The 15,730-nt window shown below is 35.9% G+C and overlaps 1 protein-coding gene across 1 annotated transcript in view; it reads left to right on the forward strand.

Annotated features, from left to right (window-relative positions):
• ARHGAP42 (Rho GTPase activating protein 42) overlaps positions 1 to 15,730 on the forward strand; it is a 277,264-nt gene that overhangs the window by 225,686 nt on the left and 35,848 nt on the right. Inside the window, 4 exon segments of the mRNA XM_021679062.2 lie at positions 6,437 to 6,537; positions 8,642 to 8,751; positions 11,113 to 11,191; positions 13,080 to 13,119. Coding sequence (XP_021534737.1) covers positions 6,437 to 6,537; positions 8,642 to 8,751; positions 11,113 to 11,191; positions 13,080 to 13,119 — 330 coding nt within the window.

The raw sequence follows: 15,730 nt of genomic DNA on the forward strand, positions 1-15,730 counted from the left end.
ACATGCTCAGGTGATGCTCATTTGTTGGATAGTGTACAAGCAAATAATGATTTGATCCAACAGACTCAGCAAATATTTATTACTGTATGGATTAGATGATAGAGGGCTGCTGGCTCAGGAGATCTGGGTTTCAGGATTTTTCTCTCTCATCATTATTGACTTTGACCAGTCTGCTGGTTTTGGATGTTAAAATAAATCTAATGATCTGCCTAGCTATTCTGTAATTAGACCATAATAAATCACTTTCACCACAATTTCATGAAAAAAAAAACAAACAAACCCTAATTCATTGGTCACAAACAGGGTATATAGATTTAACTCAGGACACTTAGAAAATTTTTAAATACTTGTTTTGAATAACTGTTTCAGACTTGAAAACCTCAGTGTGAGGATACATTGAGAGGAGCTTACATTTTGATCAATAAAATATTTTGCTGAGCAGAAAAATGTGTTGATTAAGAGGCTTGTTCAGGGGCACCTGGGTGGCTCAGTCGTTAGGTGTCTGCCTTTGGCTCAGGTCATGGTCCCAGGATCCTGGGATCGAGCCCCGCATCGGGCTCCCTGCTTGGCAGGAAGCCTGCTTCTCCCTCTCCCACTCCCCCTGCTTGTGTTCCCTCTCTCGCTGTGTCTCTCTTTGTCAAATAAATAAAATCTTTAAAAAAATAAAAAAGAAAAAGAGGTTTGTTCAAACATGCTTGTGGTAGAGGAGGTGCCATCCTCTTGCTTAAAGATTTTTTTTAATTCATTAAGACTCAGTAATTTTATTTCTTGATTTTTTTTTTTTTTTTTTTAAAGATTTTATTTATTTATTTGAGAGAGAGAGAGAGAGACAGTGAGAGAGGGAACACAAGCAGGGGGGAGAGGAGAAGCAGGCTTCCCGCGGAGCAGGGAGCCCGATGCGGGGCTCGATCCCAGGACCCTGAGATCATGACCTGAGCCGAAGGCAGACGCTTAACGACTGAGCCACCCAGGCGCCCCTTGATTTTTTTTTAATCCCCCAGTGTTACATAGTTGCTGAAGTCCTTGTGGGTACACAATATTTTGTTCTAAAGAAAAAAGCTTTGGATTGCCTAGAAAATTCTTTTGTACATTAATCTTCAAGTATATCATGTTTATTTGGTACTTGGGAGTCCATCCATTGGATAGTGCTGTAGTTTACTTACTCATTCTACAGCTGTTGGACATTTGGGTCAGAATATAAGCACAGGCCCTTTAATAATTTGGGTACTGCATGGGTGCACAAAACGCAGTATTTTATGCACTTATCTGATGTTGGTATCTTGTGTTTTAAGATACATGACTTCTCTGGGTCAGTCTGAGCTGATTATAAAGCCTTGTGTGACACTGACCTTTTCTTTGAAATTTGCTATCCTTCTAAGTGATACCACCTGCCTTCCTAGGCTAAAGACTGGAGGTAAATCCTTTACTCCTTAACTCCAGTGTCTCCCTGTAACCTGGGGCCAACTCTCTCCATTTTATCTCCTTGATAACCTTTGAACCCACACCTTCTCGCATCTCCACAGTCTTTCCTTGGCCTCATAATTGCTTTCTTTCTGCCTGTAGGCTTGCCTGTCTGTAATCCATCCTCTGCAGAGCTTCTGACACATCCCTCCACCATGCTGGCTTGTTGTGCCCCTCCTGTGATGGCCCCCTTAGTGATGTGTGGCCTTTGAGACTTGAACAGTTGGACTCTCTCTTTAGCATCTTCTCCTTTGATGTTGCCCTCCTACTCCTAAGATAATTTCATCTCAATTTTCTCTATATCCACCTGCATTGTTTTTACAGCTTTAGTGAGGTACAATTGGCATACAATGAATTGTAAATATTTAAAATTATAATTTGTTAAGTTTTGCCGTATATATATGACCTATGAAACCATCACCACTATGAACACATTCATCACTTTCAAAAGTGCTCTTATGCCCTAGTATAATCCTTCTCTTTTTTTCTTATTCATCATCTCCCCACTTCCCATTGCCTAGAGATTTAAAAAGAAAAATGAATGGATTTATATCCCTTTGGAATTATCTTTATATGAGGGACATATATCCGAAGCCCCTTTCCCCTTGGTCTTTGAAAGTATAAGAAAATCATACCAGCTCACTAAAACATATTGATTATACTGTTGCTATCACTGAATTAATAAGTTCTATGGGGAATAGAAGATGAGATAAAGAATTTGGCTCCAGGGTCTTTATTCTGTAGTGGAAGGCATAAAATATACTCGTGCAATTAGTAACCAGCAATCAGTAGTAAAAGCAGAACTATAAATTGATAAATGGAGATGGATGTGATGGGGTAATAGCAGATCATTGCAGTTTGGACACAGAGCTCCACTTTATCTGGATGTGTGGTTTTTGTGTTACCCACTTCTAGGCATACATTAAATTGTATTCTAGGGGAGACTGGGTGGTTCATTCGTTAAGCTTCTGCCTTCAGCTCAGGTCACGAGCCCAGGATCCTGGGATTGAGCCCCACATCGGGCTCCCTGCTCCGCGGGAAGCCTGCTTCTGCCTCTACCAGTCCCCCTGCTTGTGTTCCCTCTCTCGCTGTGTCTCTCTCTGTCAAATAAATAAATAAAATCTTTAAAAAAAATAAGTTTCATTCTAATAGATTTCATTTTATTTATTTATTTATTATTTAAATTTTAGTTAACATATAGTGCGATATTGGTTTCAGGAGTAGAATTCAGTGATTCATCACTAACATACAACACCCAGTGCTCATCATGACAAGGGCCCTCCTTAATACCCATTGCCCATCTAGCCCCTCCTCTACCCACCTACCTCTGTCAACCCTCAGTTCTCTATCCTAAGAGTCTCTTATGGTTTGTTTCCCTTTCTCCTCCCCCTCCTTCCCATATGTCCATCTGTTTTCTTTCTTAAATTCCACATGTGAATGAGATCATAGGGTATTTGTTTTTCTCTGACTGGCTTATTTCACTTAGCATAATGCACTCTAGCTCTAGCCACATCTCAGCAAATGGCAAGATTTTATTTTTTGATGGCTGAGTAGTATTCCATATATATATATATATATATATAATCTTCTTTATCCATTCATCAATTGATGGACACTTTGGCTGTTTCCATAGTTTGGCTATTGTTCATAATGCTGCTGTAAACATCAGGGTTCATGTACCCCTTTGAATCTGTATTCTTTTATCTTTGGGTAAATACCTAGTAGTGCAGTTGCTGGATCATAGGGTAGTTATAATAGACTTCATTTTAAACAGGAAGAGCATGGAAGAGTTGAAATTCCATGCCTGCAACCTGTTACTGGGTGATTCTGGACAAACAGTTCTCTGAGCTCAGTATCCTCATTTATAAAAGAAAGGTATTCATACCTGTCTAGTCATGATGTTGCAAGAATAGAGGTGATATATGTAAAATGTCTCTATTGTCAGTAGTGGTGAATAATATTTACCACGAACATTTACTGTTCCATGCAATTTATATTTATCTCATTAGAGTCTTAAAACAACTGTTGAGAAGTATTATTCCTCTAAAAAGAACAACTCCAATCACATGCCTATTGATGGAGAAAGTAGTACCATCTCCAGCTCTTAGGGTATATTTTCTTTTATGTAAAATGCTCTTTATAATGTCTGACTTAACCTGCCTTCTCAGTGCAGTAAGTAGCACATGAATCTCATATAATGTCTGACTTAAAAAGTTTCTAGATAAAATGTGGACACTTAGTAGGTATTTAGTGAATGTTATTTCCTCCCATTCCACAAATATCATCTCAGCAACCTCCGGTGATTACTGGGTAAGATAATTAAACTTACTTTATTTTTAAAGATTTGTTTATTTATTTTAGAGAGAGGGAGAGCATGCTGGGGGAGGGGCAGGGGCTGAGGAAGAGGAGAGAGAGAATCTCAAGCAGATTCCATGTGGAGCATGGAACCTGATGTGGGGCTTGGTTCCAGGACCCTGAGATCACTACGAGCTGTCCAGGAGTCCCACGCTTAACCGACTACACCACCCAGGAGCCCCTAAACTTCTTTTTTTTGCAGCTTTAGAGATAAAATAAATTTTTATTTTCCCACACTTTTTTGTAAGGACCTCAGAATTTCTTGTCTAGGAACATCTGCCCTGGCCTCGTGTCAAGCAACTTTAAAGGAAGTAGCACGTGTGTACCACAAACCTGAAGATTAAATGTGTGAGGTTCTGAATTTAAGATGGAGGCAAGAAAAAAACAACTTAGATCTAAAATGTCATCAGAGCATTGCAGCAGCTTTATTTAAAAATTTTTGCTTAAGTTCAATTAGCCAACATATAGTAGTACATCATTAGTTTTTGATACAATGTTCAGTGATTCATTAGTTGCATATAACACCCAGTGCTAACTGAATTTAAATAAAAAAAATAAAAATTATTGCTAATATTCCTTTATAAATTTCTTCCTAAGTAATGAAGTCACTATAAGGATTTTCATCCAACCACTTTCCACTCATCAGCTCTAAGCCTTTTAAGTGTTTTATACTGCATGTAACAGAATTAATCAGCAAGTATGCTTAAGTATTATAGTATCAAATGGCCCTAAAACAGAATTGAAGTTTATTATAATAATCCTTTGTGATTACAAAGTTATAGCTGTACCCTATAATTTTGAGATCTGGGATTAAGTATTTTAAAGCTAAATATGACACCAAGGGGGCACTGGTATTAGAGAAAAAAAATTCAAATGCCTCATGAAACACTTTTCTCAAGTAGTACATTTTTACATTACAGTCTCTTGCTTTTTAAATATATGGTTATGAAACCAAGCCAGCAATAATATTGTACATAATTGTTGCTAGAAGGATGCAGGTGTTAAGCAGGATGGGACCCTAGATGGAGAAGTTGTGTAGAAAACAAACTCCATTTTCTTTTTTTTTTTTTTTAAGATTTTATTTATTTATCTGACAGAGAGACACAGCTAGAGAGGGAACACAAGAAGGAGGAGTGGGAGAGGGAGAAGCAGGCTTCCCGCCGAGCAGGGAGCCCGATGCGGGGCTCGATCCCAGGACCCTGGGATCATGACCTGAGCCGAAGGCAGACGCTTAACGACTGAGCCACCCAGGCACCCCACAAACTCCATTTTCAACCCACTCAGCCCACAGTGGCATATAGATGCAGGATAATTGGCTTCCCTGTGGGAAGACTGAGGGTTTACCTTGGTCATGGAAAAATTGAACTTACTATGCATCCCTATTCCCTGGTGAAGCAGCAGCATCTAATTCCTTAAGGAGAATATAGGAAAACTATGTGGTATGCTATGGGAAAGAGTTGCACAGTATTTATAGGGAGAAATGAGTACTATACATATATAGCTTTATTTTAAAATGGGAAGTAAAAGTTACTTTCACTTTAAGGAGTTATTTGAGTTCACTTATTTTCAGACTAGTGGTAAGAGGAAATAACTCCAAGGTCAGTGAAGTCTAGAAAGATGAATGATTCATTTCTTCATTCATATGTCAAGAATTGATTGAGCGACAGCTAATGTCTGGCCCTGTTTTAAGGATTAAGAATATATTAGTGAGCAGAGCATCACATGTTCCTGCTCTCATAGAGCCTTAGAGTCTAGTGGCAGAAACAGACAATAAATAGAATTCATAAAATTTATCCTATTTTAGACAGTGGTAAATGCTAAGAAGAAAATAAAGAAAGAAAGAGGAAATATCAAGGTGAGGGTGCTGAGATGTTAGATAACTCTGTAGGAAAGGCCATATCGTAAAGGTGTCATTTAGGAAAAGACCTGGAGAAGTGACAAAGCAAGCCATGCAGATATCTGAAGGAAAAATAGTCCTGGCTAGGGGAACAGGATGTACAAATGCCCTGGGGCAGAAGTGCGTTCCCTGGGTTCAAGGATCAGCAAGGGGGGCAGTGTAACTAGAACAATGTGGATGAGGCAGAAGGTAGTAAGATGTGAGGTGAGATCAGTAATGAGGGGCCAGAGCATGTGGGCATTGTGTATAGTAATGGGCTCTTTGGTTTTTACCTGGAGTGAAGTGGAAAACCACTGGAGGTTTTGAACAAAGAGGATGAAATGAACTGGTTAAATTTTTAGTAGAGTATTTCTGACAGTTTTGAGAATAAAGGACAAAGGATAGAAGTAAGGAGATCAGTTATAGGCTGTTTCTCGTTCTTGCTACCTCTTGGGAATGTAAGGTATGCCACTTTTACTGAGGAGATAACTGAAATTCATATCTAGAGTGACTCCTGAGTTACAGGGGAGTGCTGGTGCTACAGGCAAGTAGAGTCAAGTTGCTTGATTCCCAGACATGGTACCCCATACGACTCTCCCTTTACACTGGCCTTTCTCACAGTAAATATTCTAAACTAGCGTGGCCTGTGGAGACATTCACTTGTGTATCATAGCATCAAAAACTGTACAAACATAGTCCCAAATCATTTATTAACAATCTGTAATGTTTGTTTCCTTACATCAGGACCACTTGGTTTTACATGGATTAAACATTATTGTACATATGATAAGGGAAGTAAAACATTTACAATGAGTGTTTCAGAAATGAAATCCAGTGGGAAAATGGTGAGTTTTCTTCTTCTTTTTTTAGAATCTGAACTTGTTAGATAAGTAATGGAAGTAAAATAAATAAATAAATAAATAAAATAAAATCATATTTTCTTGCTTTTCTTTTTTTTAATTTTATTTTATTATGTTATGTTAGTCCCCATACATTACATCATTAGTTTTTGATATAGTGTTCCATGATTCATTGTTTGCATATAACATCCAGTGCTCCATTCAATACGTGCCCTCTTTAATACCCATCACCAGGCTAACCCATCCCCCCACCCCCCTTCCCTCTAAAATCCTCAGTTTGATTCTTAGAGTCCATAGTCTCTCATGTAAACAGTTTTTAAAAATTGAAAAGTCAAAAAAGTTTCTCTAACTTCAGTGATCTTGATGACTTAAAAAGAGCAGCCAGGATTTTCCTTTACCTTACCGTGGAATGTTTATAAACAGTTAAGTTAAATGTTAGATGTTAGATGTGTCCTCTCACATCCCTGGCACAGAGTTGTTTATGCTGTTAGTTGGCTGGCACCTTAGTAGAGACTCCTGGTGGCTGGACCAGGCTCAAGGACTCTGCATCTTTCCTCCAGGTCACCTCTGTGGGAGGTTGCCTTTTGCCCCTGCATGCCACTTCCTCTTCTACACTGTGTACTGTTTACTGAAATGCTGGCCAGCATTCAGAAGAAATCAGTTGATACCCATTTACTCCAAAAGTAAATTGGTCACTGGATGTCTTGCATGGCTAGTGAACAGTATAGAACAAAGTGTATGTTGTATAAGGAAATGCTACAGAGTACAACACCTTTATTGTATATAGTGTATAATCTTTTTGTGAATTATGATATGAATATGGCAAGTGACTGAACTTAAGGATCAGGTAATTGGGGCCATCATCTAAGAATCCTAGAACTGAGAGTTATCCTAAAGATTATTTAGTCCAGCCTTATTTTAACAGATTAGAAAATCAAGGTGGTAGAAAGTAAGTGACTCACCCAGGTAATTTTTGGTATAGATCAGAGCAGAGGTAAATGCTGATCTAACTTAGATACATACTCAAATACATCAGCTGAAACTTATTGTGCTTGGGCATTCGATAGAGTCTAGTAATTCAAATGGAGAGACATAATATAAAGGAGAACATACCAGAGCAAAAGAAACCTTCAGTTCCTACCATCATGAGAAGTTAAGTCCTATAATCATGCCTAGTGTGTACTACAAAGGTTTCATAATAAAAGATGTTGCCTAAAAGTCAGCTTTTGATGGTCAGTGAGCTATTAGCAAATAGACCCAAGCCAAAGTTCTGTTAATAAATCTATGATCTTAGTAACCAAAGATAGTAGAATTAACCAGACATTGGGTAAATATTCCCCTTAAGGTGATTGGTGTCTCAGGTATAGAAAAGAATTCTTATGACTCGAGCTTATGTTGGATCCTCTCCAAAGAGATACAGTTGACTAGCAGAGTAGCAGTTGGTTACCAGCAAAGCAGTCATGCGGTGTGTATGATAGCAATACATTTATAACAAGTAAATACTAGAAATGTATTATTTTGGTAGCTCTCCTGAGACTTTGAGCCAATTACCATTTAATGCTATAAGGCCCTAATGCACAAACACACATGCACATGTGTATACATACTTGCTCTCATGCGCTCACACACACACACACACACACACACACACACACACAAATGAACAATACTAATCTCTTAGCAACCTAGGGCATTTTGATGCCAAAGCAACAGTGTTGTATCCTGACAAGCTCTGTATATCTAATTGTGACATTATGGTAACTATGATTTCACACTTTTTCTAAATCTGAAGTCCTAAAGAATGTACATTTTAGTGCAATTTAACATAAGTAAATATGTTTAAGACTGCTAGATAGGCATGCTACAGAATTCTTTAATTAAAATGTGTATGTGATTAATTTATGAACTGCACTATAATTGAGCAGTTAACATTAGGCAAAAAGTCTGTACTCAGAGGACAAGATGTGATTATGACCTTCATCTGTAACCTGTACTTGACATTTAAGTGCAGCAACCTTAGTTGGCATATTTAATATTTTCCAGTTGTCCTTGTTGTCATGTCAACAATGTGTTCTCCTTCTTGTTTCAGAATGGCCTTGTTACCGGTTCACCAGAAATGTTTAAATTGAAATCTTGTATCCGACGAAAGACAGATTCAATTGACAAACGATTCTGCTTTGACATAGAAGTAGTTGAAAGGTTTGAGGTTTTCTTTTCACTTCATATTTTTTAATAAGCTAAATTATTTGTTTCTATGTTTAGATATAAATATGAAACAGCATACAAGTACTTGTTTTTCAGTCTTTAAAAACAGTATGCATGTTTGTTTCATTCTTTTATGTATTTATTCAACAAATATATATTGCACGATGCTTTCAAGAAATAAATCAGAGAAAGGATGCTAGCGAAAAGCAACATCACTCAAAGAAGAATTCGGGGAATCAACATAAATGACTACATTAGGGGATGTGTGGTGGATTTGAGTTCCCATCACTATGAATGATTCTGACAATATTGTTTACCACTCCTGGATAAGCTTTTTTGTGGACTTTTGAAGCCTGGTGGCCTTTGCTTCCAAGGAGTAATAAGACACAGCTGGAAATGCCATAAGTTTCCTTCAGCCAGTGAAATTCAGTGCCTGCTCTGTGCAGAGCACCATTCTGGACATTTCTTAGCCACAGAATATTGGGAGAGACATAAATATTGTGCATGCGAGTTTATAACCTAGTGGGGATTTTTAGCTATCCTTTTTTTTCTTGTATCAATATAAGAATGGAAACTAAATAAGAATGGGTATACTTCTTGATCTCTCTTCTATTCCATGATCTATTTTTCTTCCCCTGCATTACTACCATACTTTTCTGAATAGTCTAGCTTTGTGTGTGTGCACTATATAAAATGTGTACTGTATATACTCTTATATACTATAGTTTACATATATGTAGCTTGTAACTATTTAGTAGGGCAAGGCCCCTGTTTTTTATGCTTCTTTAAAATTGTGTTAAATATTTTGGCACTGTGTTCTTAGATTTTATGGATCCACTTACTACATTTCCCCTTCTTTCCAAAAAAATCCTTTGGGATTTTTGACTGGAGTAGCATTAAAATTATTAATTAATTGATGGAGAGTTGAACTCTCTTTGAAGATTTTATATTTTTTTAAGATTTATTCTTGAGTGTTTTCATTTTATTGCAATTTTGAATAGAATTCATTAGTATATTTTTTCCAAATGGTTGAGACTCCTGTATTGAAAGGCTATTAATCTTTTTAATATATTAATCTATATCCAGCATAGTTGTTGAGCTCCTTACTGATTTTAATAGTTTTGTGGTAGGAACTTCTGGATTTTCTATCTAGACAGATGCCAACATGCTAGTGATTTTTCTTTATTTCAGCACTTTTTAGTTCTGTAACCCTAGGACACACTGTTAAATTGTGCTTTGGTTGTCTCATCTGTAAAATAAGGATAATAAGTACCCACCTCAAAGGGTTCCTATAAGGATTAAATTAGGTTAAAAAATGAGACACATTTATAGCATAGTGCCTGGCACATCATAAACAGCCAAAAAAAATTATCACTTTATTATTTTTGTTGATGCTGGCTTAGATTCTCCAAGATCAAATGATCTTCATCTTCATATACATTTTTCCTTTTCCTATCATTCCAGTGATCTGTTTTCCTGTTTACACAAGAGATAATATGCCTTTATCACAGTTTTAAGTCATACCAGTTTTCAATCATACAGTATTTAGCTGAAATTTCCTCCTCAGTGTACCTGTTCACAGAGTCCTCTAATGTCCTGTTTAAATTTATTTTCTGGACAATCTGTACAGTTAACTAGGTTAATTTAACTATTTCTGAGTTTCATGTCTTTTTCTATCTTACATTGCTTTCTTCCTTCCCTTTGCTCACTCTTTCTCTCTTGAAGTACATCCTCAACTAACTATTTCAAAATGGGTACATGGGAAAGAATGGTTTTTAAATGAATTAATTTTAATATTGTGATCATGGTATAAACACTTTGGTTTAGTGTCTTTTTAGTAACTAATTATGGTATGAAACTTTTCATATTACTATATATTCTTTGTAATTATTTTTGGTGACTAGATTGTACCACATTGGGGTCATAATAGTAATCATTCTCGTACTATAGAACATTTAGGTGGCTCTGAACTTTGGTGAATGTAACTTTGTCATCTTTTTTGGTCATTTCAGAGGAAATAGTTTGAAACTAGCCTCCTTCAGGCAGTTACACCTAAACCAATGATGTTACTACCTGCAACCATTGGAATTAAAAAATATTTGTTTGTGTGTATGTATATGTGTATGTGTCCCCCCAGTGATTTTTCTGAAAGGTAGCTATAAATCAGTCTTTTTCTTTTCATTCTTTAAATTATTTTTTTCTTCTCTTTTCTTTTTCCTTTTTCTCTCTTTTCATTTTTTTTCTTTCCTGCTTTTTCTTCAAGTTTTACCTTTACCTTTAAGAACACAAAAAATAATAAATGTGTAAAGACATAACAGGAATAAATTGAATATATAAAATATTTGTTTTTAACAGACATGGAATCATCACATTGCAGGCATTCTCAGAAGCTAATCGGAAACTCTGGCTTGAAGCCATGGATGGTAAAGAACCGGTAAGAATATTGACACATTCTATAATTTAGGTTTTATTGTTCTAATTAGAAAGTACATCTGAAATTTTTTTTATGTCTGTAATATATTTGGAAATATTAATATAGCAATCAGAGTAGAGATTCTTACTGTTTTTCTAGTGTTGTCTCACTCACTGTATAACTTTCTAATTTGTTTCACAGGGGGACTTCCAGATTTAAACTTAAAATTACTTTTTTTTTTTTTATTATGTTAAGTTAGCCACCATACAGTACATCATTAGTTTTTGATGTAGTGTTCAATGATTCATTAGTTGTGTATAACACTCAGTGGTTCATCAGATCACGCGCCCTCCTTAATGCCCATCACCCGGCTACCCCATCCCACTACTCTCCTCCCTCTGAAACCCTCAGATTGTTTCCTGGAGTCCATAGTCTCTCATGGTTTTTCTCCCTCTCTGATTTCCCCCCCTTCAGTTTTCCCTTCCTTTACCCTGTTGTCCTCCATGCTATTCCTTACATTACACATATGAGTGAAATCCTTAGATTACTTTTTAACAAATTACTTATCACTAACTTGGCTGTGCTGATTGGATTATTTTATTCAGTTAATAATTGAATCCCCACTCTTTGCAAGGCCTGTGGTAGGCTTCATGATCAGTGTGATGAGCAAACGTTCTAGAGAACTAATCCTGTGGTCTATATCATTATTTAAAAGTCTCATGTGGTCGGGCGCCTGGGTGGCTCAGTCAGTTAAGCATCTGACTCTTGATTTCGGCTCAGGTCATTATCTCAGGGTCTTGAGATTGAGCCCCGCATCTGCCTCTGCACTCAGCAGGGAGTCTGCTTGAGATTTTTTTTTTTTTTTCTTTCCCTCTGCCCCTCCCTCCAAAATAAATAAATAAATCTTTAAAAAAATAAGTCTCATTTGGTCAAACTGCCTTGTGGCTTGACATTTTCCCTTCCATCCATATCTCCACCGTTTTAATAGTTATTTCAATGTGGGCATGATAATTTACTTAAAATTATTAGGGAGGCTTATGTAAAGAAGGGAATAAATCATTGATCATTGTCTGTTTTCTTTGTGAAGAACACTGCATTGGATGGTTGGAGGTATGAGCACACAGAGAAAAATAGGAGGCCCTGTTCTGTCCCTTGAGAACTATCCTTTTGTTGGCAAAGAATCTGCAAACAACCTTGTGCAAAGTACCAATGCAACAACACACATATAAAGTGTGGTCCCTAGACTTTGAGGCCATCCCTCAAACTGTTAACCAGTCCACAATAAACTGAGTGCAGAAATTATGATTAAGCATTTGAAAAATTTTATAGCAATTTGGAGAAGTCATTTTTTATCTATTGAGTTTAATAATAAAAAATTTGGACTCTGCATCTATTCTTTATGTTTATTATGTTTTAATTTATTATAACTTATAAAAATATCTGCCAATTAAAAGTTGAAAATTAAAACAAAATGATTTGACTCTTTGCCATTAATAGTTGTGAGGTAAGCCCTGACCTAGAGCAGATTGAGAAGATGGTGTGACAGCTCAGGTACTAGTTAGGGCTCTACATGCTGAGAACAAGACACTAAGGAGATAATTTGAGGAAGGAGTAATCTGGTAAAATTCATGAGATCCTGAAGAAAGGATACATTCTGTGCATCATGTCAGGTACTAGAATGAGATATATAAATCAGATGAAAAGGGTAGAACCTTGCTCAGGGCTAGACAGACAGCCATGATGGAAAGAAGTGGGAAACAAGGTAGGTTGACAGGGTAGGGACTTGGCCCTATGGATGCACCGATTGTAGGACCTTGAAATCAAGATACTCCCTTTGTGTATCATTGTACCGACATAACCCTGCTTCTGTGCAGGGTCACTAACTGATTAGACTTCCTTTGTTTTTTAGATTTACACCCTGCCTGCCATTATTAGCAAGAAAGAAGAAAGTAAGTTGTTTTAATAATTATTTAAAATTTTATCACAGATTTTTTAATCCAAAGGTTTTATGTGGTATTAAGAGTTAATTCTGGAAAAATAGTAGTAGCATATCATTGACCTGACAGATAAACAAATTTAAAATTTTTATTCCAAGGAGTTGCTCAAGTCAAAGCCACTAGCTACTGGTGTTATAGTAACCAAAATTAATTTTTATTTGTTTTATGTTTGTTTACTTATAGGTACGCACCTTGCTTTATCCCAGGAAGAGATTTGAAGCAGTTGATATATAGTTTGATTTTTTAAATGTTTTTAATGGCAGTAGGGAGTTTCTTTATTTTAGTTTCCCTGTTCCAGGGACAAGACTGAAGACATGAATACTTCGTGCTGGTTTTAGGAGATTGTGCCCGAGAGTGTGATGTATAAAGACATTGTCATAACACATGGGATATATAGGAAAACCTATTGTCTGACTGTAGGACTACTGAATCCTTAGTATTAAAGCATTCTTAATAAACACATTTTATGTGTTTTCCATCTCATTCTAAATCCTCTTTAATCATCTGCCACCTTCTTGCCGCCTTTTACTGTTGGTTATTTTAAGGTATTTTCTTTTTCATATACTCTACGTGGTCAGATTATTTGACATATAAAAATTATTTTGTGTATTTGTTTCTAAGGTTATGTGTATATCTTCTAAAGCAATTTCAAGTTTTATTTAACTCAATTGACTCTCTCTCATGATGTCTAAATTTATTTTTAAAATAGGATTAACAATAACCCTGACTTTTAAATTGCTAATACAATGCAACTTAAAATGAAGTAAAGATAAAAACTAGGAAAGCACTCATTTGAAAGTCATAAATATTGAGTGCATGAAAAAGCCTATTATTTTAACTGAATGAAATGCTTCTTAGCAATTAATTTCAGAAATTATCAAAAAAAAATGATTTAAAATACTCTTAATGTTGAAGACCTTAAAAATTATTTCCAGTTTTTATTCTTTCATTTCTTTATTGCAAATCAAGGAAAGTGATTAATATAAAATCTTCCATTGCCCATTTGTATCTAATCACAGAAATAATAACCAACAGATAAGCACCAAATGTTCATTCTAAACAATTACCTAAAGAGCAATATATTATATAAGTTGCATTTGAGTAGAGTTTGAAATGTGTTTCCTAATATTGGTTTCATTTTTCATATATAGTGTGTAGTTCTTTCAACTTCAAATGAACCTGCTCAAGGATGAATCCTTAGAAAACAACTGAACCTATATATGGTATTGAGTAAGGCTTTAAATGGGGACATGGTGAAGTCAGTGAGAATATATTTGATCTTTAATGCACTTCTGGGAAGTAGGGTTTCTATCATAACTAGGAAATTTGAATAAGAAAGTTATCACATGTACACTTCTTCATGCCATAAAGACTCCTAGAAATGTGCTTTCTCGTGGCCTTAGCCACCTGAAACATCACTATACCACCATTTGTAATTACAAAATGGTGTGTTTTATTTTTATTATTTTATCTTAAGCTTTATTTTTTTTTCAGCCTATTTTTATGTACAGATCTTATTTTATGGATGATTGTCCTAATTTTTTAAAATGTCATTTTAGTAGTAAATCTTATTCTCCCAAATGCAGCACCATAATAAGACAAGTTTCTGATTCTGGCTAATATAATCTTTCTAAACCGGTGGTATCTTCTGTAATCTAGTAAATTGGCTTATAAATGCTGAGATTAATATCCCTTTAAGTATTCTAAACATTCTAAATAAATTATATACAAAATTGTTTAGTGATATCAAAAGGTCTTACTATGTGGGCATAAAGCTTACTTATCCAAAATCACACTTATTTTGGTTGCTTTTCCACATTCTTGGAAATTCAAATTTGCTCACCCAAGGAGAATCACTACTCTGTTGAAAAGACAAGACTATGGTATGTGCCATCAATAAAAAGAAACTCTGACTAATGGAGGCACAGGATTGAATGTACCTTCCAGAAATAAGCTCCCTGCAAGCAGTGGGGTGGACATTTTTTTATTGCCGACTTATGTGAGCAAGGTTTTCTAAACATTACTCAATCCAATATCCATTGAAGTCCCTTTCCCTGAAATGACCTAACTCTCAGAATAGTCGATGGGCTTTCCAGGTCCTCAGAATTTAATAGTTTTGCATGTTATTTTAAATGTTTTACTACATCAAGTCCTAAAATGTATTAGTGGAACTTTGAATCTCTTGCTCAGACTGTAATCTTCTTATCTCTTTTATCCTGTGTCTTATCAATATACCACTATTTCACTAGTGATTTGGTAACTTATAGGGTATACATGAACACTCAGCAGTATTCCAGACTCAAGCATATGGTTCACCTGAGAGCAGTGTCATGTTTTCTTCCTAGTGACATGTCTGGAATTTTATTTGTTTCAGTTCAAAATTATATTCCAGTGGTGGTGAAGTTCTCAGACCTCTTTTTTAAGTCTTGAATTAATCATGTAAACTCATCATGTTAAGAGTGCACAGCAGCTTTTATCTTTATGTTCACCCCTTCTACCATTTTTCTATATATCTCTACAGTTAATAAGAGTCTGTTTCTTGGTTTGTCTCTCTCTTTTTTTT

This window comes from Neomonachus schauinslandi, chromosome 11 (genome assembly GCF_002201575.2).
Source record: "Neomonachus schauinslandi chromosome 11, ASM220157v2, whole genome shotgun sequence".
NCBI classification, from domain to species: Eukaryota; Metazoa; Chordata; class Mammalia; order Carnivora; family Phocidae; genus Neomonachus; species Neomonachus schauinslandi.